At 36.7% G+C, this 24,274-nt stretch overlaps 3 protein-coding genes and 1 pseudogene across 4 annotated transcripts; 1 reads left to right on the top strand and 3 right to left on the bottom strand.

The window, feature by feature from the left end:
- Positions 1-1,988: 1,988 nt before the first annotated feature.
- On the bottom strand, positions 1,989-2,868 carry LOC103344572 (agamous-like MADS-box protein AGL80 pseudogene; annotated as a pseudogene).
- A 1,870-nt stretch (positions 2,869-4,738) lies between these two features.
- Positions 4,739-7,041, top strand: LOC103344512 (anaphase-promoting complex subunit 11-like). 2 transcript variants are annotated; one of them, XM_089043341.1, is made up of 3 exons: positions 4,739-5,465; positions 5,776-5,793; positions 5,919-6,045. In XM_089043341.1, exons 1-3 carry the CDS (start codon positions 5,347-5,349, stop codon positions 6,043-6,045), a joined length of 264 nt encoding a protein of 87 aa, XP_088899467.1. In that variant the 5' UTR covers positions 4,739-5,346. The 2 variants fall into 2 exon arrangements, with proteins under 2 accessions (XP_088899467.1, XP_088899466.1); XM_089043340.1 differs by lacking the exon at positions 4,739-5,465 and adding an exon at positions 6,754-7,041 and having other exon boundaries at positions 5,919-6,037.
- Positions 7,042-8,758: 1,717 nt separating this feature from the next.
- Positions 8,759-9,935, bottom strand: LOC103344513 (hydrophobic protein LTI6B-like). The gene is made up of 3 exons (XM_008248104.3): positions 9,568-9,935; positions 9,371-9,467; positions 8,759-9,022 (listed from the first exon to the last, which is right to left on the bottom strand). Exons 1-2 carry the CDS (start codon positions 9,655-9,657, stop codon positions 9,384-9,386), a joined length of 174 nt encoding a protein of 57 aa, XP_008246326.1. The 5' UTR covers positions 9,658-9,935; the 3' UTR covers positions 8,759-9,022; positions 9,371-9,383.
- Positions 9,936-11,876: 1,941 nt separating this feature from the next.
- Positions 11,877-12,650, bottom strand: LOC103344514 (hydrophobic protein RCI2B). The gene is made up of 3 exons (XM_008248105.2): positions 12,458-12,650; positions 12,254-12,353; positions 11,877-12,077 (listed from the first exon to the last, which is right to left on the bottom strand). The coding sequence occupies exons 1-2, from the start codon at positions 12,536-12,538 to the stop codon at positions 12,270-12,272; spliced, it is 165 nt and encodes a 54-aa protein (XP_008246327.1). The 5' UTR covers positions 12,539-12,650; the 3' UTR covers positions 11,877-12,077; positions 12,254-12,269.
- Between the last annotated feature and the right edge of the window lie 11,624 nt (positions 12,651-24,274).

The following is a 24,274-nucleotide window of genomic DNA, read 5'->3' as shown; positions in this document are numbered from 1 at the left end:
TCCAGGATTCATGATAGGTCTAGGGTTCGAATTCGTATCAATATAGGTAGTCTCCACATCAGATAATAAATTAAATAGTAAATTTGGTTTACACCCTTCAAATTCAATTTGTCGTATCTAAAACCCTTCACTTTTTGTTCCTATAAATAATACCCAATTTGTATAAGTAAAAACCCATGACTAGGATCCAACTCAGCAAGTTACCTAATTAAGCATAAAATCTGATTAATTGTACTTTTCAGATTCCAAAAATACCCCCAATTAAGCCATTATTGCATTTTGTATATTAATGTAGGAATCAATATGGAAACAGTTTTTAATTGGATTGTATATAATGACAGATGTTGAATTTGGAAAGATCTCCAAATGGTTATAATGGATGTAGGAATTAATTTTGAAACATTTTTAGGTAATCGGTTTGTTTAATAAAATGTTTATGTTATTTTCTTTTTATGAATTATACATGACTAATAATCCACTTTACAATTGTTTATGAATAAAACTGTACATACTAATTATGTTGAAAAAATAATGTACCTATTACTTGTTTGTTTTATGAAAAACATAATTTACCTAGTATGAAAAGTGTACATAATTATCTATTCCAAATAATGTACCTATACACATTTACAGGTATATTGTAAAATAATTTACCTGTAGGTAAATAATGTACCTATATTTTATATAAATTATTGTGTACCTATTTTTAATTATGAAAAATATAAGCAATTACAAAGTAACTGACTTTGTTTTTTTTTTTTGGTAAATAATATACCTATATTTTATATGTATATATTTATATTATATTTTTCATAGGTACATTATTGGATATGTAATTTACATTTTTTTTTTGTTTGCAATTTTAGGGGGCAAGATGTGAGAGGGAATGACAACTAAAAGAAATGGGGTGATTGATATGCTATTAATAGGGAGTATATTAATTACAATTATGGCAGTTAATGAAATGCTTGAAATAAATTATAAATAAAATATGAAGTTTAGTGGCAATGATGTAAAAACATAGAAATACTAAGGTCTCTTATATCCTACTGGTCATTTAAATTTGAAATTGGGTTTTACACATAGATTTATAGAGTAATGGGTATATGTCTAGGAAATAGAAAATGTAAGGATCTATATTGGACAAGCCCTAAATTAAATGATGTGCCTCATGAGTAGGTTACTATATATATGAACTTTAAGAGAATATATACTTCAAGTAATAAGAAAAGATTTATGAACAACTTCCACAAGACGAGAACAATAGACTACGATATGTATACTTACCATATGTATGTAATGTTGTTTACAAATATATGGTAGGTATACCTACCCTATGTATGTACATAGTATATGCGTCGGATAATAAATTGAATGGCTGTCTCATTATTAAGGTTTTATATATGGCAAATTGACATCGTTTATTGTTATTAACTTACATGTATATCATTCTCATTAATAAAACTCTTTCGTACTATAAGACCATCAATTATAACTTGATCCTTCCTTTTGTTGTATAATTGAATATGTGTTTCTTCTAACAATAACCAAAAGGATTTTAATTGTAATTTTCTTTCGGATAGTTTTCTTTGATATGTTTTCAATCTATATAATTAGAGTTAACCAAGGGTACAAAAGTTTGTCTTCAAATGTTATATGAGTTCATCTTTCAAATCTTGTTGGACGTCTAGGAGTAATTCTTAGTGAAGATAAGAACTACATAATATTGCGATCTAAGAAATGTAAAACTTTCTGATAAACATATCCAACTCCATTGACCTTTCTTGTTAATCATTCTTGCTTTGGTTGGTTGGTTCTCAATAACATAGCAACAAATCTTAAATTCAAAAGGATATATTAAAAAGATAATAAAGTACGCAAATACATCAGAGAATATAAGCCCTCGAAGAATACGATTGAGAAAACCAAACAACTGAACTACTGTTTATATAAACTTTTGGGTACATAAATTTAAATTCAAGAAATTAAGAAACGAAACCTGCTGTGGTTTGAGATGGAGACTAGCACCATCAAAACAAAACATCCATAAAAGAAAATCACTTTAAAAAAAACAACAAAAACTAAACAAACACCAGATAGAGTTCAATGAAAAAAGGGACTGTTATGCCAAAAGGCAGGATGATTCTGATCTCCGAAGGGCAACACATCATCGCCACCAGCAGCACCAAACCCCATAGGCTCCTGCGGGGTCATCACATCTGAGAAACATGGAGGCCTCTGCATGGTGTTCTCCATTGCTGGCTGCTGCATGTTCAGGTCCATGCCATGGTCTCCAGCTCTAGCAGGCAAAGCTGCTGCATTTGGTGCTGCCACTGTGACTTCACTTCTCTGAGCCAGCAGCTCCTCTCTCTTGCTTTTAATCTTCTCACCAAGCTCCTTCACGTTCTGGTCGATTAGCCATCCTAGGTCGTTCAGGTCGATCATGTTCAGTCCCTGAAGAGGCCTACCAGTGAGGGTCTGGAACATCACCCTGGACACCTCCTTTTCTCTGTTCTCTTTCCTCAGCCTCTTGAGCTGCTCGTGGGCCTTCACGATCCGCTGCCTGAGAAAGGTCTCTTGGTTGAACATCTTCCGCCCTTGTTCCATCTCCGGCATATTTCTGAATTGCGAGATAACACGCTGCACGCCGGAAGGGGATGGCCAGATATCAGGGAGAGACTCATACTGGCTATATATCAGGGCACACGCTGGAACGTCACAGAGTGTGCTCAGTTCACTTATCTTCTTTATCAAGCCCCTCTTCCTTTTTTTGAAAGTGGCTTTTCTGGTTGAGTCATTAGCTATATAGACCAGCTTGACCTTCTTTCTAGTCATGGCTCAAAAGGAAGAAAAAAAATGGAGAGAGAGAAAAATTGCAAACTAGGGAGGAAGAAGAAGAAGGAAGAGCCTTAGAAGAAGATGGCTTAGCCCCAAACAGCCTGGGGTATTATATAGCAGCAGAAGGGCTACCTAACCAATTCTAGAAGATTACATCCTAAATAGAAATTTAATGCTCTTACAAAGCAGGAGATATGAACATCAATATAGAACATTTTGGTATGTCTCGGTAGATTTTTATTAGCAAAAAGAAAAAATTTGTAATATGATGCAGAAAATTTAGTAAATTGAGTTTGGTGGATGTTTTATGTGTGTTGTTTTTTTTCTATATTTTTTTAAAAAAAAATTCATGGGACTTCTTATCCACCCTTGGGTTATATGGAAGTAATTGTCTGTTAATTCTCATACATGCATGCATTACAACACAGATGTTGATGTGGTTCATTCAATCTATATTATATCTTGGGTAATTATTATTTATAAGGTAATCCAATCCATTATTGTTTAGGATTTTTCTTTTTCTTTTTCTGTCTCTTTTCTGTCATGCTTCTATTTTCTTGACCCATGCCCTAATAACAATTAAAATACTATATCTGGACAATTTATATTTCTAATTTTACTTTCACCATATTTATTGTGTGCTACTTAGGTGGAGTAGGTATGTATCAAAATTATTTCTATTCTTAATTTTTCATGCATTTAAAAAAAGCCTCTCAGACTCGAGAACATGACTCTCAAACCGCCCAAGACCGGCCATCCATCCCACCTCCTAATGCTCACCGAGCACTCCAAAAATGCAATGACCTATTTGAAATTTATGGTGTGCTACGAGCATTGAAATTATTTTAGTTCCTAATTTTTAACGTGTTTACTAGTTAGTACATGAGGAATTAAAAGTTATGTGAGTTCCACATTATTAAAATTCATAATTTAATACTTAAGCAATCGGGAAATAGACTTGATTAAGGAGAGTAGCTGATAATATTTCTATAGGTTTTTTAGGTTTTAGACATAAAAAAAATTTCACTTTTGGAAAAAGTCAAAGATTTTTCAAAAAAGACAAAAAAACCACTCAACTTTCAAATCAAAGACATGCAAATGTATTGGATTCCTTAGGAAATCTAAAAATAAATAAGGGCATTTTTGTCCATTTTTGCTTCTTTTAAAATTTTTCTCTCATAACTCCGCCCAAGATTGGCCAACCATCCGTCCTCCTAATGGTCACACGCGCCCACGAATCCAAATCCACTGGCCTATTTGAAATTTCATCTCGCGATGACTATGACGAATGTCAAACGTACGAAAGTTGTAGACAAAACGTTAAGATCGAACTCTTCTTAATTGAAGTGTAGGGATGTTGCATAGAGAATAACTACGGTATTTAATTTCTTTTTTTTAGTTGATACAAACGATATTGGGGAGGTGGAACTCATATGCAAAATAAATGCTCTTAATCACTTGAGCTATAAGTTATTTACACGATATTTTAACCTTTATTAATATAAGTTTGGCTTCTTATTTGAAATGAAATATATTCATTTTAACGTGCAAATCACACTCATTCCATCTAAACTTTTAAATTCACAATGACGAATATATATAATAATAATAAAATCATTAAAATTAACAATTTGGGCTTTTTTTAATGGGTTTGAATTCACAAATATAGTCAAATATTTGGAGGCCCAAAAAACCCTGCATTATGTCTATTCCAATTATGCTCAAATTCATAGCCCTAGTTTGGTTTGGTGGGCTTAGTGTCAGTCAGGAACAGGGCGTCTTGTATCCAAGCCCAAAGCTGCCCGGACTCTGGAACCCAACCTCAGACGTCAGTTTCGAACAAACGACGAAGACTTGGGCTTCACCTTCTTCCGTGGCTCCGATTCTGCCCTAGGTACGCTCTATGGCTGCTCTTCTCTAGATGTCGCAGGATGAAAACTTCGATTTATTTTCTATGGTCTAATATGATGTGTTTGAGTGATTTTAGCGTTGGATTTTGAGTTGAATTTGGTATAACTGGTGCTGATTCTTGATTTTATTATTTGGGTTTTTAAGGATTATTAGTGAGAAAATTCTCGGTATTTTTTGTAAGACAGAGACCTGGAAAGGCAGCGATGTAAGCTTTATGTTAGATACTGGTCTTCGAAGTAACGCAGAACTTGAGCAAAATCCTATTGGCGTTATGATGACAACTCTGGCTATACAACCAATAAGGATAGTTCAACCCACTGCTACATGTGTTTTTTTCCCCCAATGCCTCTTTTTTTATAAGTTAAAGGATAGGCTTATTTATAGTTTGGTTTGGAAGTTTCAAGGATTTCATATAAAATATATTTCTTGAATATGATGGAAAGCACCAAACTTTGGTGGCTGGAAAATTTGCTGAAATCAATATTGGTTTGCCATGAATATACAAGCAGCAGGTATTTTTAACAGTTTGCCATGAATATTGCTGAAATCAATAGGGTTCTGAATTTTGTTTCCTGAGTGTGTATCTTCTCAAAACTGATGGAACCAAAGAGATTCTATTATCATTCACTGGATATTCTATTATCATTCACTTTTCTGAAATGGATGGTTTGGGATTTTGTAGTTGCAGGAGAAGAGGATGAAAGTCAACATCTTGCGTATCCTTGTCCATGTGTTTTCAGTTCCTTTCTTTTAAATGCACTACCTTTATACTATTTATAACTATCGTTTATATTTTCCTTTTCTTTCCCTTCTATGGTGTTAACTTTGTTGCATTTATTTAATCGTGGTAGAATGAATTTTAGCTTGATGGTATCAAATTCATATGATTTGGCTTCTTCAAGAATTACTTATTGTGATCTTGTTTGCTAATTAATTTGCCTTTACTTGAAAAGTGTTTGTTGTGAAAGGTATTGCACGTTTTATAGAAACAGTTTTCTCTTAACTGACTCTCGTTTCGAATATCTGATGGGCTTTTCAAACAGAGTATGTCCTCTTTATCTCTTCTCTATCTGTTATATTCATTAATCAATTGCTGCACTTGTGAATGTTTATAAATTTAACAATGATGTACTCTTGGAGCTCTAATTCTTATCCTTTTCAACCTGCAGGTGGCATGCTGTTGCTTCATGGACATGGGATGCACAAGATGAAACATGTGGGATTTGCAGGATGGCATTTGATGGTTGTTGTCCTGATTGTAAGCTCCCTGGGGATGATTGCCCACTAAGTAAGTAGCTAACATTATTCGCTTGATGCCTTGCATAATATTTCATGTTTCACCTAATTCTGATGCCTCTCCTATTATTAAAGATCTAAGTCTGGAATAGAGTTTCAGATTGACCTATAAACCACGATAGATTTTCAGATTGACCTATAAACTTGTGATGTTTCAGTAGTGAAGCACATGGTGTCTCTATACGCATTTGGTTATGCCTTTTTTCACATTTTTCTATTCTGATTTGTGTGGTTCTTGCTACTCATTCATATATAATGACATCAATTCATATCAATGCTTTGTTTCACAATAGTATGGAATATAGAGTTCATTGTTAATTTACAAGCATTGGCATTTGGATTTTCTTTCTTTTTCTTCAATGAACTACCCAAATATGATTCAAATATCTAACAGCAGATCTTCCGACATCTTAGAACATCATTTTACACATGGTTTGCAATGCACAGCTACCATGGTATCCTACCAAACTAACAGTCAAACCCTATATTCTTGTTCTGTTATCAAGAAGGCCAACCAAATTGCTTACAATGCATTTAAGGTGGGAAAGCCTTTATTATTTTGTGCATTGACTGACTAGATTGAGACATTTCATCGTTTGCATTAGCAGTCTGATTTGTGTTTCTTTGTTTATAATTTGATATTAATTATTGGGTTTATTTTTTGCACAGCTTGATGATAATTCACTAAATTATTCTTTTATCTTGCAGTTTGGGGTGCATGCAACCATGCTTTCCATCTTCATTGCATCTTAAAATGGGTAAATTCACAGACTTCTCAGGCGCATTGCCCCATGTGTCGCAGGGAGTGGCAATTCAAAGGATGAGATAAAAGTAGAAATCACTCTTCAAGTGCAGGGGTTGCCAATGCGGGCTTCTAATTGTTTGATTGTATACTGGTTGATATAAAGTGTACACCTCTGTATATCTACTGTGTATTCGTTGATGTAAACTAAAGTAGCTCCATCTCAAGGTTTCACATAAACCACTTTTTGTTTATTTGGTCTGATAAGCGATAGATTTTCATCGTTTTTAGATTCTGTTCATGTTTTGTAATTCAATTGAGACACAGAGTGGAGAGGCGAATTTAAAGTAGTTACCACTTTTAGCGGCGGTTACATGTATCGTCGCTGAAAGAAATTTTACCTACGGTTAGCGACGAAAAAAACCGCTGCTAAACACAATTTGATCAGATGGGGCATCAATTTCGTCACTAATCGCGGCTAAAACTCAAAACCGTCATTTATTGCAGGATTAGCTACAATATGCTGATTGAATGATTTCTCCTCCTGTTTTTCACTAGACATTTATTTTCCTTCTTCTAGAATACCCTAAGAAATTTAGTAAGCTGCAAAGTAATATTATTTACCATTTACCACAATATAAATCTATTTGAAAAAATATATAAATTATGGACTGTTTTTATGTGATTACTTGTAAGTCTTATGTTTGGGACAATGTCTTTTTCTCCTACAAAATGCAATTTTGAGAATCTTTTTCGAACTGAAAAAGAACCCCGTTTCTCAGATGGTATGTGTTTATATATCACATTAAAATGTAGTTGAAAATTTCACTGGATTTTGTAGTTTTGTAATGGAAATATTGTGGATGTACAAGGCTTTTAGACCTGCCTCTTATTATCCGCTTCTCCCTTTAAACTGGTAAATATTGTTGTTTTTGCTGCTCGTGATCTTATCTTTTGATGATTTGTTCATGTCAATGTGGAATTGAATATCATAAAGGGTTATCAATTTGGATACGTTTAGAGAGTTGGCTTCAACTTTTCATGGATTCTCACTTTTATATTTGAACTTGGTTCATACGCAACCACGTAGATTAGACACCATCTGTGCTTCTCCTGCCTTTTCTTTTCTATTTTGTTTCCAAATGTACAGTTGGTCAGAGTCTTTGAAAATCCAACAGAAAATTGTAGAACAAAGTACTATTGACCAAAGAAAGTGACAAATAAACTAAAAGCTTTTGTATTTGAGCATAAAATAGCTTTTATATCTCAACCCCAATTAGTTCTTATCGATAAAATACTATCGCTCTTTTATCAAAATCTCAACCCCGTTAGTGAAGGTAATTAAACACCTCACGTTTGAGCTTCAGTACTGTTTTGCCCTAATTAAAGTACTTGGATTGGATGCAATGCAAGGTAGCTTCCTTCGTTGTTCTTTTCTACAAATGTACAAGCCAGCAGACATGAGATGTCATGTCATGTGGATGAACAATTTTTCTTAAAGTAAATTTAGGTTTTAGTCATAAAAGAACTTTCACTTTTGAAAAAAATTAAAACTTTTTCAAAAAAGACAGAAAAATCTCTCAACTTTCAAATCAAATACATGCAAATATAAAAATTCCTTAAAAAATCCAAAAATAAATAAGGATAATTTTATCCATTTTGATTTTTTTTTTATAAAAAATTTATCTTTCCTTTTGCTTTTTTTAAAGTCTTCCTTTTCTTTTCCTCTCTCGAACAGAACCAAAGTAACCCAATACGGGATTTTCTAATCAAATTTTATAATATATATTAAAAACCAATATGCTAATTCTACATGGAAGAAGGAATATGGGGCCTGATTATGATTTGAGGGGTTGTTCTGATGTTCCCTTTGCTTAATACTAAAGTTACATATAATAATATATGAAGCAGTCAAAAAGCCACTGACACCTCCAAACCAATAGGGTGGGATTAGAACGTACACAAGTCACATTGAAAAATAAATAACTAATGTTTTAAGAGACATGAATCACCAGACCTACCATCCACCTTTACAACAGATTGATAACGAGGTGGAAGGAGGATAAAATCAAAAGGAAGAAAGAAAAATAAATGAACAACGGACAAAACCACACTACATGAAGTATCAACCGTCCATCTGGATACACCAGATAAAGCACTATCCATCAAACGGTTGAAAACAATCCCATAATTCAGAGACCAAAAGACATATGTGCCCCTCACATCTCTACATACCTGTCAAGGAAGAAACGTAAAAGTGTCAGAACGATGATGGCGTGAATTTAGTGCAGGCCGTGTCATGTGGACCAACAGCGCTACCCATTTTCTCCATTGAATCATAGCTGGGCTGCTGACCCAATGAAAGGGATGTTTGCTTAATCATGCAGTTTAAAGTACTCCTCTTTTTTATCTTTTAGCACAGTAGAAAATGGCCGTAACTTACAGAAATATTTACAGTGTGCGTAAGAAAACCCCCGTCCCCTTCCCTTTCCTAACTTTGGGAAAACTCCCTCTTTTCTTTGTTGTATTGAAACATCAAACAGAAGATAAAATTTTAAGTGAAACAGAGATGTGGGTTCTTACAGAAATTGAAGTCTCATTTAGTGATGGCATAGACAGCATAGATAATCCCAGGGATGTAACCGAAAAAAGTCAGCAGCAGACAGATCCAGAATTCAACCTGAAAATCACAAATTCACCACAATTAAGTTCTATAAACACGCACAAACACATATTAAATAAATTAATGAGCTCCAAATCAAGTTTTAGAAGATACTAACATGGCAGCCAAACTTGAGGAAGACACCAAGAGGAGGCAAGAGGATGGCTATGAGGATGTCTACGAAGTTTGCTGTTCCTTCACTCGGCATGGCTGTAGATGTGGAGGACCCTTTTTTTCTTCTTCTTTTAAAGAAAAATGAGAACTTCGTGAGATTTGACAGTGCAAGAAGAAGACTGCTTTTGTGTTGTGACAAAAACTGAAAGACTGTGAGTGGTTATATATACAGCTGCTCCTGCTGCTGAGGAGCCACGTGGAGGTCATGCATTGGCCACTGGGTGTAGATACAGTGTGTACGCGGTTCCTTAGCCCTGTAAATCTTACTTTTTGGGGGGGGTTCTCTGTTCTCAGATTCATACAGGCTATACAGCCGAATACGAATAAAGAAAAAAAGGAAAAAGAATCATATACAGCTATGTTTGGTCCAATAGAATCATAAATGGGTGAACATGTCACTCTCCCATGTGCTTATTCTTCTTCCTCTTCTTCTTAAACCTAATCGACCATTTTGTGTACTCATGCAAAAAAATGTCAAAGCATGTACAGTATAGCTTCCCCTTCCCTCTTACTTACCGTTGTAAGTAGGAGTTCTCCTACATTCCTGTTAATAGCAGTGTGACATACGTGCAGAAGATTTTTGTGTGTTTTTGATGAATTATTTTTGCATATGCGTGTCAAATTGTGATTCGCATAAAGGAGAAGTATCTCTTTACATGAAAGGAAGCAAACATTATCCTAAATAAATATTTGCTTTTAAACTTAGATTATAGTTATGGAAAGATGGATATTGTTAGAATCCAATGGGCGCTGATAACCAAACATAGAATTCACCCTTATCCAAAGTGTGCCATATGTTGACGATGACATATATAAAAGTGTGGCATATTTGAGTTTTTGAAGTAACAATTGACTTCTGCTAAATTTTAGTATTTGGCATGACCCTCAAATTTTTAAATGGTGGAAATGGGGTCCTTTTGTTTTGTTTGAAGTGAAATGTGGTCCTTAACATGAAAAGCTTTTGCCTTTTGTGCAAGTAGTTAAGTTATATAATGGAATCGATAAATCCTACTAAAATTATAACCGTAATTGAAGAGTTATTATGTAATTGTAAGCACGTTTGTCCCTACACTCGAGATCTAATTATCGTTATTAAAAAACTTACATTGTTGATAATAACATTCTTTCTTTTTCATGCTTGGATTTCTTGTTGATTGTGGATTTTGGTCACCTTCGATAGTCTTGTAACTTTGTAATTGGTCCAAGTGTTTTTCTTGGTATTCTTGTACCAAAATACTAATACTAGATTATGATAATTAATAACATTTCGTCGGGGGTTCTATACGAAATGTTATAGTAACTTTCCGGGAGCATGAAATGGCGCGTGAGGGCTGGACCTCTGAATTGCAATGTCGACCAGGCTGTATCCAAAATCTAACGGCTCGTGGGTTGCCGCGACATGCTGAAACAACGGCGGTGATGGAGGCTTCAAATATGATTCATGCACACTATGCACGTGACGTAACCGTCCTTCTCAATCTTCATGCATAAGACTTGACCCTTCCCACGTGCGACTTATGGAGCTCATGGGCTGAACCAAAAGAATATTACACAATTCGATGTTTAAATCATATCTGCTATTATAAAATTGAAACATACGTGATAGTTTTGAAGGTTTTGATTCCCCCATTATGCTTAATGTGGAAAATACTGTATTTTATTTCTTGATTTGATTAGCTGGCGAATTGCCTTTTGATTAAAGGTTAAAGGATCGCAAAGAAAAAGATTAAAAAATTAAAAAAGGATAGGGTTTCTCGTCTCGTGGGACATAGGAATTAGCTTGAGAATTTCTTCATTAGATTATTATTACAATTTAATTGTTCCATGTTCTTCTTTTCGGTGAAATAATTGGACAATATTCTTCGTAAAATGGTTGCGCCAAAAACAAAAATGGAGCAATCGTTGGGCCCATTTGTTACCGTACGAGCTTGCGGAGATGGTATTAGATATGTATGAGGGAAAAATGTATTATGCGCGGTTGAATTTTTTCGAGCGGGTTGAATGTTTGTTGAAACTAACAATACGACGAGAAAATCTCAAGTGTAATCAGTTATATATAATTAATGACGTTAAATGTTTTGGAACGTGGAATGCAGGTCCAATTCTCAAACATGGCTTGGTAATCTTATAGCTCATGTGAAGAAGCAAGATTAGATCTTTTTTTCTTTCCCTTCTCTACTTAGTCTTTGCACAAAGTTAATTTGACAAACAGAGAAAAATAGGGTAGAGATTTCATTCTGGAAAGCAAATGGATTGTGAGTCAAATATGAGGCCTCTACAATTTCTTATTAAAATCCCAAAAAAAAAAACAAAAAGAAAAAAAAAACAAATGAACAATCCGTTTGGCTACATACACCAGATAATTTATTAGGTTCTATACGTGAACAATTGAAAACACAAGCCCTCCATACAGAAACAAAACACACACACAGCTGCCCTTCACATCTCTACCACCTGTCCATCGAAAAAAGACAACCAAAAGGAAGCTCATCAGTTGTTAGTGCAGGTCACGTCATGTGGCCCAATGGAAAGGCATACATGTTTGCTTAATTATGCAGTTTCATTCCTGTTTCTTACTTCTCCTTCAAGTAAAAGTAAGAGAAATATTTATAAATAAATAAAAAGCTTACAGAAATTGTTGAAGGATCACTTGGTGAGGATGTAGATGGCATAGATAATACCAGGGAGATAACCAAAAAGAGTCAAAATCAAACAGATCCAAAATTCCGCCTGAAAAATCATAAATCCGCCCCCAACATAAGCATATATTTACAACATCAAAACTCTGTCTTTAAAACACACACAAATATATGTTATGTGAAAAAAATACTGACTTCGCAGCCGAACTTGAGGAAGACACCAAGAGGAGGCAAGAGGATGGCTATGATGATGTCAACGAAAGTTGCTGTGCCCATTCTAATGAAGTTTTTCTTTTCTTTCTTTCTGGTTCTTCTGAGGAAAATTTAGATCAACTCTGAGAAAAAATCCAACTGCTTTGTGTTGTTTGACAGGAACTTGAGAGTGTAGAGTGTGGTTTTATATAGAGTCTGCTCCTTCTGCTGTTGTGGGGCGCCACTACGTGGAGGCTGTTTATTGGGTGCACACACAGCACATATTTCCGAATAAAGGAAAATGATTTATACAGCTACGTTCCATAAATAGGTGAGCGTGACACGTGTCTGGCTCTCGCGTTCATCTTGTTCTGAATGGACCATTGTGTCTACCGACATAATTTTTTAATTTATTTTTTCATAAGAAATTGTGTCACATACGCATAAAATATCTAAGGGTTTTTGAGATATTTAGGGAGCTCACATGATAATAATAACATCATTCCACTTGATTGTTGGGTGCAAGGTGGGACCCACTGGAATGTAGACCAGTCTGTAAGGAAGATCGAACGGAGCGTACGTTGCCACTGCGCGCTGCAACAACGGCCGTGATGGAGGCTCTTTCCAAACGACAGAAAAACTTATCCAAACGCCGTCCTTCTCAATCTTCATGTTGATGCCCACATCCATAACATGCGACGTGGGGTTTTATTTGACTACAATGCCAAAAGACAACAATTTGGCATTGTAAAATTGAAACATATATGATAGCTTATAACATTTTGCCGACTAAAAAAATACCTTTTTTTCATTTGACTACCTGCCCAATAACAGGATCCCAAAGAAAAAACAAAAAAAGAAAAAAAGAAAAGGGTTGCCTGGTTCATTGGGAATTAGTTTGAGAAATTTTTATTTAAATTATTAAATTGGGGCGATAGTGTTACAATTAAATTGGGCATCTCATATTTCAATGTAGAATCAAATGTAATGGTTTGCAAACTTGGGGCCTAGTTAGTAACATGGGTTTTGAAGAGAAGTACATGGTTGAGTCATCTAGGCCATAAAGCCCAATATATATATATATATACACACACAAAAAAAGGGCAATGATTTCCACTAGTTATAAAAAAGGAGTGTAAGTGGATAAAATATGAGAAAAAGGAGTGGGGAAATCACCACTCAAAAAAAACCATTAGGCTTTGTAATCTTTAAATATCTTTTCTATATACTAAATGGACCTTAGTTTGGTGAGCTTGCAACAAGTATGCAATCATGGACGTGTCCTTTGTCGCAAATTCGATAGTGATCTTGTTGACAACCAATTGAGAGTCGATGTAGATGTTTGTCTATTGAACAACCACATCTCTTGCTAGCCGAAGGCCGATCAAGAGGGATTCATGTTTGGCCTCTTTGTTGGACGCTTTAAATTGGAAGTGAATGGCGTATTCGATGGTGACTTGATCGGGTGCCGTCAGAACAGGGTCAGCGATGCTACCCTGCCAATTGGATGATCTGTCAACATGTAACGCCCACAGAGGGATAGTGGGGCCATATGTGCCATTAATTGGTGTAGGGTTTAGGGCTCTGATGAGGCAGAGGATGATGTGTCATCTACTGATGAGTAGGGGTGGGCACAATTTCAATTCAACCTACCGAACTGCCTAACCCTATGATAGTAGGTTGGATTGGCCTAAAAATGAGTGGGTCTTGGGTTAAAAAAATCATAAACCACTATTTACGGATTGAGTTATGGTTGAAACAAAAACATAAAAATATGCTTAATTTTGAGTTAACCCGATTGAATCGCCCAACCCAATCACCAAAGGTTTGGGTTGGGTTGGCCTAATAATGAACGGGTCTTAGGTCCAAGAAATGATAAACGCTTATATATCAGGTTGTGACTAAAATCAACCCAACCCAACCCATGCCTACCCTTACCAATGAAGGTGTGAGCACAAAGATGAAATCGACAACTGATCACCCCTCTAACTGATCATGACGCCTAGAAATTTGCCGGAGGATATGCCAAAGGTGCACTTTGTAGGAACGAGATGCATCCTATACTTTTGGACCCAACTTAGAAGTGATTTTGCCTTCGGTCTTGTCAGTTCCTCGGCAGAGGAGAGAGTTATCTACAAGGAGAACAGAAAGAGAAACGGTGAGACCTTAGGCATCGGTGTGGTACTGGTAGAAGGCCCTCTAATGCTTAAGTAAGTAGAAGGAAAATGAGAGCAAGTAATTGGACATAATAAGGTTACTAGTGCCAAGTTGCTATTTACTTGGTGCATTGGGGCAAAAGCCATATCTTTAGACCATTGGGGTGGAGCACCTTGGGTTGTTATTTCGATGTGGGATTGTAATCATCACCTGAGAGGCTGCCACGTGTCCAAAAGAGGTAGTGACATGGTTGGTACCTTAATAATCGGGATCGGCATGTAGGTTACCGAAGGTCAACCTTGCTGATGGCAGTTTGTGGGCTTTAGCAACTACGTTGGATTTCATGGGCCTTTGTTTGATGCCACATGTCTTGACGAGATGGTCCAGTCATATATGGTGCAAACAAGGTTAGGGGATTAAACGTCTAGCCTTTACTCTTTGCAAATGTGGTACAAACGTCTAGCGTTACGCATTTATTGGGGAAGGAAATACTTCAATAAATTATTAGCACATCTGCTTTGCTCTATGACTTGCACGGTAGAATGGTTCTTGGCTGCTGAAAAGTTATAACTTGATATGCTGATGATACCAGAATAGACTGTAAATACTTTCAGCTTACAATAAAAATCTATGTCCCAAACATTTCATAAAAATGAAAGCCTTATTCAAGTTTCCCTTTCTTGTCGGACTCTAGAACCTTGTGGAGCAGTATGTTTCTTCTAATCAAAACAAGGGAAAACTTTTTGAAACACTAAATCAATGTACCAATATCACAGTGTCTCGAAGCAATCTATCAATCAGAACCTAAAGGGAACTAGTTAGCCACAGTTAGCTTACTGTCACAATGAGTAGTTAGCCGCAGTTAGGTAAATGGCAATGTTAATTAAACTTCTAAATTGATCTGCAATCCTCATGGTTTCAAAAAAAATGTTTGGGAAAAAGTGCTCAAAATTCCAACAAATTGCATGAGGATTTTGTGATAAGATAAATTTCTTGTGTCTTCTTTTCTCACTAGAATTTTGTGATCATTTTCAAACGCATGAATAGTTTATACATAAAAATGTTTTTGTTGTGAACATTATAACATATTGAAGTGATGGGAGTCAATTAAGATATTGGAGAAAACTAAAATCAGCAAATATAATTGATTATTGCAACATCAGCACGATCCACTTCAACATCTTGCTCCTCTGACTAGGGATGAGTTGAGCAAAAGTTAGTAACTTGGTATCATCCCGAGCTGTCCATTCATCCTGTAAGCCCACCTCAATCAAGAAACTAGAAACATGTAAAGAAAATAGAAACAAGCAGCAAAAAAAGCGACAACAAGAAGCAAATCAAAATCTATTAAGCAAAGCACCAATGAGAGCTTGACACCAGTTCTCAAAAGCACGCAGATAATTGAGCTCAATTTCTCATAGCATTCCCATTAGAATCTCAAACAAGTTTATTAAGGGTAGAGGAACTCCCCCACAATTTGAAGTAATGATGTAAATGAGGCAAGAAAGTTGACTATCATTTCCCACTATAAAAAAGTAGCAGTACCATTAATTTAAATGAATTTTATTTGATTTCCTGGACAGACTACCAATATATTGTGACTTTTGATCTAAGGACGTTTATGATTTCGTGTAAATTTTTATACTGAACTTTATTTATAAGTATAGTGAATCTTGCAGTGATTTCCAGAACAGTGCACTCTCGAACATTAAATCCCGTAGAAAATGTCACCTCGAGGTATATATGTTTCCAATGCAATGGCTTCAATTGGATCACAAATTTTATTTTGGAGTTGTTTCTTATATATTTTAATTTGTTATGGATTTATTAGAGAAGCTAGAAGTAAAAAGAACTCTGCATTGTTAAGGATGTTATTATAGCTGGACATCTTAAAAGAGGACACACATGATATCAAATTTTGCTAGGCCAGAGGACACACATGAACTCTGGTTTGGCTAGGCCAGCGTTAAAGAAGTCCTGTGCTGTTGCATTTGCTGTGTGTGCGTCCTTACAGATGAACCCGTTGACTTTAATTTCTTTTTGAATATTCACAATTCACTTAGGATTAAGCAAAACTCGCACTAAAATTTCCCATGATTTTATGTGTTCACGTTTAGCACCATTATACTGAAACATTGGAAATATAAAGAAGAAGAGGTGAACTCGGCCACATAAATGTCTTGAAGCAAAGTATGGATCAGCAGCAGAGTTGCCAAAGACAGTGGCAAAGTCACAATAAACAGTGCCAACATACCCGTCACTGTTGCTGGTTAGAAAGAAATCGAATAGAAATAGAAGCAGAGAGTACAAATTGTGTATGAATGAATGCATAGGACGAAGGGGAGAGCTAGGCTGAATATTTATAGCAAAGAGTAGTTAAAATAAATAAATAAATAAGATTCTTTGATAGAATCATAATATATATTTGGATATTGCATACATCAGTTTGACAATAATGTCATTTGTGATCAAGCTAAATAACAAATCTATGTGTAAAAAAGAAAACAAAAAATTAATATGATGGGTCAAGATGGAGACGCATATGCATATTGGTGCTGTTGTGTTGGCCACCATGGTATCACAGATGTGAAAACATGTTTTCCAGGACAAACAATAGCACTATATGGCCAAAGCATAACGACCTCTAGAGTTCTAGTACGAAGGTCGTACTTGACTTGGCGTTGAAACAATTGTAGATACAAGATATCCTCGTTATTTGGATCGAAATCTTGCACCATTATAGTCTTTTTTGAGAAGCTTATATTTTTGTGTCGACTCATCAGTGGAGTTTCAGAAACAATTTGGTCGGTGTAAACTCTGCTAAAATATGAAAACTATAAGAGAATATTTGTTTGTGGGAATTTTCTATGTATTCTTCTCCTTGTAGGAGGTCATATTTATAATACAACAAAACCTGAATGGGCAAGTAAATAATAAATTCTTAAATCTATTTACAGTAGGAAATCAGGAATTAAAGTAAATCAATTACAAATAAAATAGGAATCCTTGGTGTGTAAGGAAAGTAAGTCAATATCCACAAGTCACGCCAACACTCCCCTCACGTTGGTGCATAGATGTCGCCAATGCCCAACGATCCAGTGAATTGTGGAATGCTTTGAAATCGCCTTGTCAAAATATCCGCCAATTGATCCTCGGATTTCACAAAAGGAAACTGAAACACTTTAGCCTCAAGCTACGTTTGATGAAGTGTCGATCCACCTCAACATGTTTAGTACGATCATGCTGAACCGGATTCGTGCAATGGCTATAGCAGCCTTGTTGTCACAAAAGAGATTCATTGTTGATGTAGGTTTATACCCAAGTTCAGTAAGCAACTTTCTTAACCAAAGAAGTTCACATATCCCTTTAGTCATGCCTCTGAACTCGCCTTCTGCACTGATAAAGCTACTACATTCTGTTTCTTGCTCCTCCATGTCACCAAATTACCTCCCACAAATGTGAAGTAACCCGATGTGGATTTTCTATCCACATTACCCGCCTAATCTGCATCTGAATAACCATCAATATTTAGATGACCATGCTTTGAGAACATAAGTCCTTTTCAGCGCAGACTTCAAATATCTAAGTATCCAAGAACTCGCATTCATGTGGTCTTCACTTGGAGAGTGCATAAATTGATGACAACGCTCACTGCATAAGCAATGTCCGTCGAGTATGTGACAAATAGATCAATCTTCCCACTAACCTTTGGTATCTTTCTTTGTTAGTTGGAACTTGATTCGGATATTCTCCAAGATGATGATTCGAACAATAGGAGTGTCCGCAGGTTTGCAATCTAGCATTCCTGTGTCTGTCAACAAGTCCAAGACATATTTCCTTTGAGAGAAAATATGCCTCAGATCGAGCCACCTCAATTCCCAAGAAATACTTGAGTCCACTTAGATCTTTCATCTCAAACTCGCAGCCGATAGTCTTGTAAATGTGATATTTCCTGTTTATCATTCCCAGGTAATAATCATATCATCAACATAAATTATTAATCTTTGTTACCTTCCCTTTCCGATGTTTCAAGAACAAAGTATGATCTGAGTTGCACTGTTTGAAACCATTGTTCTTCATTGCCATGGTGAACCGTCCAAACCATGCACGTGGTGACTGTTTCAACCCATACAATGCTTTTGTAGCAAACTGCTTCGATCTGAGTAGTATTATAACCAGGAGGAATGTCCATGTACACCTCCTCCGTGAGTTCGCCATGTAGAAAAGCATTCTTTACATCAAACTGGTGTAGTGGCCAATCCAAATTAGATGCAATGGACAATAAGACTCGACGGTGTTTAACTTTGCAACTGGAGCAAAGGTTTCTTCATAGTCTATACCATAGGTCTGTGTGTACCCTTTTGCCACAAGTCTTGCCTTGTATCGCTCGATAGATCCATCTGCATTGTGTTTTATAGTAAACACCCATCTACATCCGATAGTCTTTTTCTCGTGGTATAGTCTCCAATGTCCAAGTCTGATTTTTCTCAAGAGCTTTCATCTCCTCTTTTATAGCTTGGACCCACTTAGGATCTTTCAATGCTTGAGACCTTGGTTGGAATATGGATAGCAACAACGATGCACAAAAGCCTTGAGTGGTTCATGACAGCTTCTCGTAGATACATGATTTGCAATTGGATACTTGGATGTCTTGCTAATATCAGGTGAATAGCGATTTGGTGGCTTCCCACGATTTTGCCTGAAAGGTAATTGATATCCAATAGTTTTATCCTCTAAATGCACAAGTCTAGTAGGAGTACTTACCTCAAGGATATTCTCGTGAGATTGGTCTGTTGGTACTGTTGAGTTAGAGGGGGTCTTCATCTTGTTGTTCAGTATTGTCCAGTAGGTGTGAGACTCGGATCGAAATATCTTCGTATGGATCGGTGGGTCGGTAATTGATCGCTATGAATGAGCGATTGGTCGCTTTGGCAGAGAGTAATCTTGTGCTCCGACTGGGATGATCAATTATTTCTGTACATAGGAGAATTTCTTCGTTTTCCAAGTTGCTCCAGCTCTTCATTTCGTATCTCCCCAAGCGTAGAATTGGATGATGGGTCATGGAAGAACATCAGATTCCGAAAGGTCACATCCAAAGTGACATAGGTACGTCGGGTAGGAGGGTGATAACAACGGTAGCCTTTCGATGAGTGGCATAACCCACAAAAACACAACGAAGCGCACATAGATCAAGTTTGCTACATTGATTTTTGTGGAGATGAACGAAAGCCACACATCCAAAGATTCGAGGTGTGAGTACCAAAACAGAGGGCGAGGTCTGTATTGCGCAAGCACCTGTAAGGGAGTTTTAAAAGTCAATACACCAGAAGGCATGCGGTTGATTAGGTGAACTGCAGTGACAATAGCATCATCGGTGATGGCGAGGAACATGAGCGCTAATCGAAGTGCTCGGGCGGTTTCAAGAAGATGTCGATTCTTTCGTTCAGCAACACCATTTTGTTGCGGTGTCTGAGGACAAGTCGTCTCATGGATAATTCCATGTTGTTGGAAGTAAGTTTGAAAGTCATGATTGACAAATTCTCCACCATTGTCGGAGCGAAGAATCAATTTGAGCATTAAACGAGTTTTCATCTGCTTGTGGAATGATTAAAAGCGGAAAACACTTCATTTTTATTCTTCAAAATAAAGCCATGTCATCCGTGTACAATCATCTATGAATGTGACAAACCATCTAACACCGGAGGAGCAAGTGATAGGTGAAGGTCCCGGACATCGAGTGAATTAACGTAAATGGAGTAGTACACTTGTTCGTACTCAACGGGTAGGGCACACGGTGACTCTTAGCCAAAATACAAGTATCACATGTGAAGTCGGAGTCCTTGAAACCTGAGAATAAATATGGTATAAGATGCTTCATATAACTAAAAGACGGATGTCCCAATCGACGGTGCCACAACCAAATTTGCTTTTGTTTGCTATCAAAGGATGCGTCACACTGTTAGCTATGCCAGGACTGAAGTCATCGACATAATATAGCCCCCCTCTCTTAGTACCACGACCAAGAATCTCCTTAGTGTGAATATCCTGAAGCAAACAAAAACTCGGGTAAATGAGTACACAACAATTCAATTGTTCAGTACTAACTGGACAACAATTTAGTAGATAAAGATGGAACAAGTAAAGTATTAGACAGTGTGAGAGAGGATGAGAGTGCAACATCACAGGACAAGTAACGCCATTGGCATTTGCAATACAGTTCGTCGAGGTTGTGTAGTATTGAAAAATCATCGTGATCAAACGTCATATGATCGATTGCACCGGAATCAATTATCCAACTCCGGAATCAATCTTATCGGAAGTATGGAATCCATAACCAGTACCATTACGGTCGTATTGCATTGTCCTCGATCTTTAAGAGTAGCCCACCAATCGGGGTAGCCATGCAATTTAAAACAAGTCTCACGAGTGTGTCTCGGATCACCACAATATGCGCAATCTAGTCCATGTGTCGGTGTCGTTAGTCGAGAAGTCATAATGTGCAGCGGAAGATGCATAGGATATAGGTAGAGTAGGAATTCGGATCGGGATCCGAGCTCGAGTCTAGAGTCGAAATCGGGATCGAGGTCCAATCATAGACAAATTCGGGGTTGTGGTCATCATCGGAGTTGGGGTCGAGATCGTCTTCGGAGTCGGGTCGGGGTCGCCGTCGTCATAGTCGAGGTCGGGTTGGGGTCGTCAAAATAGGATCTCGATTCAGGATCAAATTGGGCCAAAGTCTGCATCTGTAGGAGCCGAGCCATTTGGGCACTCAACTTAGGTATGGTTGGTTGAGAAGGAGAAAAGGAGTCGGCGGTGCTACCTCCATGAGGGTTGAAAAATCATCAACCCCCATAGCGGCGGCGGGGTTTGAAACTAGAGTCAGCAATTCCAAGATCGTGGCTCTGATACCATGCTAAAATATGAAAAATATAAGAGAATATTTGTTTGTGGGAATTTTCTATGTATTCTTCTCCTTGTAGGAGGTCATATTTATAATACAACAAAACCTGAATGGGCAAGTAAATAATAAATTCCTAAATCTATTTACAGTAGGAAATCAGGAATTAAAGTAAATCAATTACAAATAAAATAGGAATCCTTGGTGTGTAAGGAAAGTAAGTCAATATCCACAAGTCACGCCAACAAACTCTGTGTACCAAACACCATTTGTTGTTGACGTCTTTCAACTCCCAGATACTAACACCATGGTGGTTTCGACCATCCGGAGTTCTATAGGGAAACAGCAGGCACACTCGCAGGCGCCCTCGGCACACACCCAGGAAATCAAAATGTGCACGCCGCTCTTCATCCGGCTTACCAATGAAACGACAACGAAATGTATGGTGGTTAACAATATCATCAGTAATCATACTACTACTAGTGTTAGGGTTATCATTGGAAAATGGATCCAAGCCAAAAATAAATTCATACCCCCGCCAATACAACATCCCATTGTGAGCAACACCAGCATCATCAGACAAACGATTCAAACTAAAACTTCGTGGGCTTAATGCAACTGCCTCTGTCCATTTACCACTCTCAGAACAAAACATTTGCAAGTTGAACTGAAAGGAATTAGGCGCATTCTTAATCTTAGGAATTATTATTTGCACAATCTTGTACCTGTACCTGTAGGATTCTTGTTTTTGATCTCCAATACTAATGTCATCATCATCATCATTTTGGTTGCTTAGGACTGCATATGAATCCCACTCGTACTACCTTGTGACATCGAGGAGTAGGAGGAAGAGCAACCCACTGCTTAGTGTAGGGATTACAGATGTAGTAGTCACGTTGATTGAACCAAGTTGCGCAGCAACAAACTAGATCCTTATATGTCCCAACCACAAGTGGTTCGTCTCTTCCTGTGGCTCCATAGCAAGGGAGGAAACTGAAAGAGAACTTGCGCCTGTGTTTGCTGTGTATTCCCAACTGCTCCTCTATTGAAAAAAATTCCGTCTTCCGATCTGTATCATCCGAGAAGATGAGGGTATGTTTAATGGGGTTTTGGCGTTCACGTTGAATACATAGAAAACGACGAAAGAAATAAGGATCAGAGATGAGAAGATACCAATTTTTGGATACGCACTTGTATTGAGAAGTGGATTTCTGTGGGAGTCGGCAAAGAATTTCAACCAATATGTGGTCAGGCAGGTCATCAATACTCGTGAATTTTGATGAGGATATTGGCAATTTTTTGGATCTTTTAAAGTCAGACTGATGATCATGATCATGGTCATGATAGGAGGAGGGTAGGTATTGTGATATTCTTGCTCTATAGCTTCTTTTTGTACACATGGACCTGGTGCCGCCACCTCTCATACACATGGTGCCAGAAACCAATGGAGATTTGCGATTGCAGATGACGTACCTTATAAGTAGAAGCGTACGTAGAAGGCTAGATGCTGTACAAAAACTAGGCCACTTTACTTTCTATATATAGAGAGAGAGGGAGGTGTTTGTTTCAATATGCCTATATGCGCGATAGGGACTTGGGAAACAAGCTCCAACAGCAATACATAAGGTCACCTTCACGAACCATGTGTAAAGGAGGGTCAAGCTTCTTTTACAGTGGTGACCTCTCAAGAGAATGCACAAACAAAGTACGTAAGGCTATTAGGGCAAATAAATTATATAATCAACATATGATTAGGATTATAAAGGTGGGAATACAAACAAAACAAGGATTAGGAAATAAATTAATAATCAACTGATTAATTATAGGAATCCCGATACTCCTATTGAAATTAGAAACCAACTTTGCTAAATAATTAAAACATGAAACTACTTAGTACATAGGTCAAATCTTATGAATGACAATTAATTACAATTTTTATAATTAAAAAAAAGCCTTATCCATGTCGCCACCCACCAATCTTAAATCGGTTTAATTTACTTATGAAGCAGAGAAAAAAATGTGATTATATTATTGTTTGTGCATGAGCCTAATTAATTTGGTTAGGTGTGCGGGTTTACAATACTGCAACTTACAAATCAACGTTCGGAAGCAATTGGTAGAAGAAGGTTACATTAATGGAGTAGCCTGTAGGCTACAGGGAGATTTTGTGGGCAACCACACTTTTAAGCTTCCAAACCCCATGTATTTTTTTTTTCCTTGAGTTACAAAAATGTCCAAATTTTCAGACTTGTATCATAAATTATTGCTTGCATGTGCCTTTGGAGTCAGTGTGAACTGAGAGCTTCCAAATCCCACGTATTTTTTTGGTTCCTTAATTACAATCTCAAAACTTCCAAATCAATATACCAATATCACAGTGGCTCAAAGCAATCTATCATACCTAAAGGGAACTAGCTAGTTAGCCACAGTTTGGTAAATGGCAATGTTAAACTTCTAACAAAACTATATTAATACATTATTACCACGTCAAAATTGATCTGCAATTGCAATCCTTATGGTTTAAAAAATTTTGTTTGGGAACAAGTGCTCAAAATTCCAACAAATTTCATGAGGATTTTGTGATAATTTTGAACCCTGGCTAAAGTCTTCCATAAATTTCTTGTGTCTTCTTTTCTCACTAGAATTTTGTGATAATTTTCAAACGCATGAATAGTTTATAGATAAAAATGTTTTTTGTTGTGAACATCGCATCATGTAAATTTAGTTTGTTAAATATTATAACATATATCAAAGTGAATCAAAGT

Source organism: Prunus mume, linkage group LG1, assembly GCF_029339155.1.
Source record: "Prunus mume cultivar Tortuosa linkage group LG1, ASM2933915v1, whole genome shotgun sequence".
Lineage (NCBI taxonomy): Eukaryota > Viridiplantae > Streptophyta > Magnoliopsida > Rosales > Rosaceae > Prunus > Prunus mume.
This window is presented reverse-complemented; position numbering and strand designations above follow the sequence as displayed.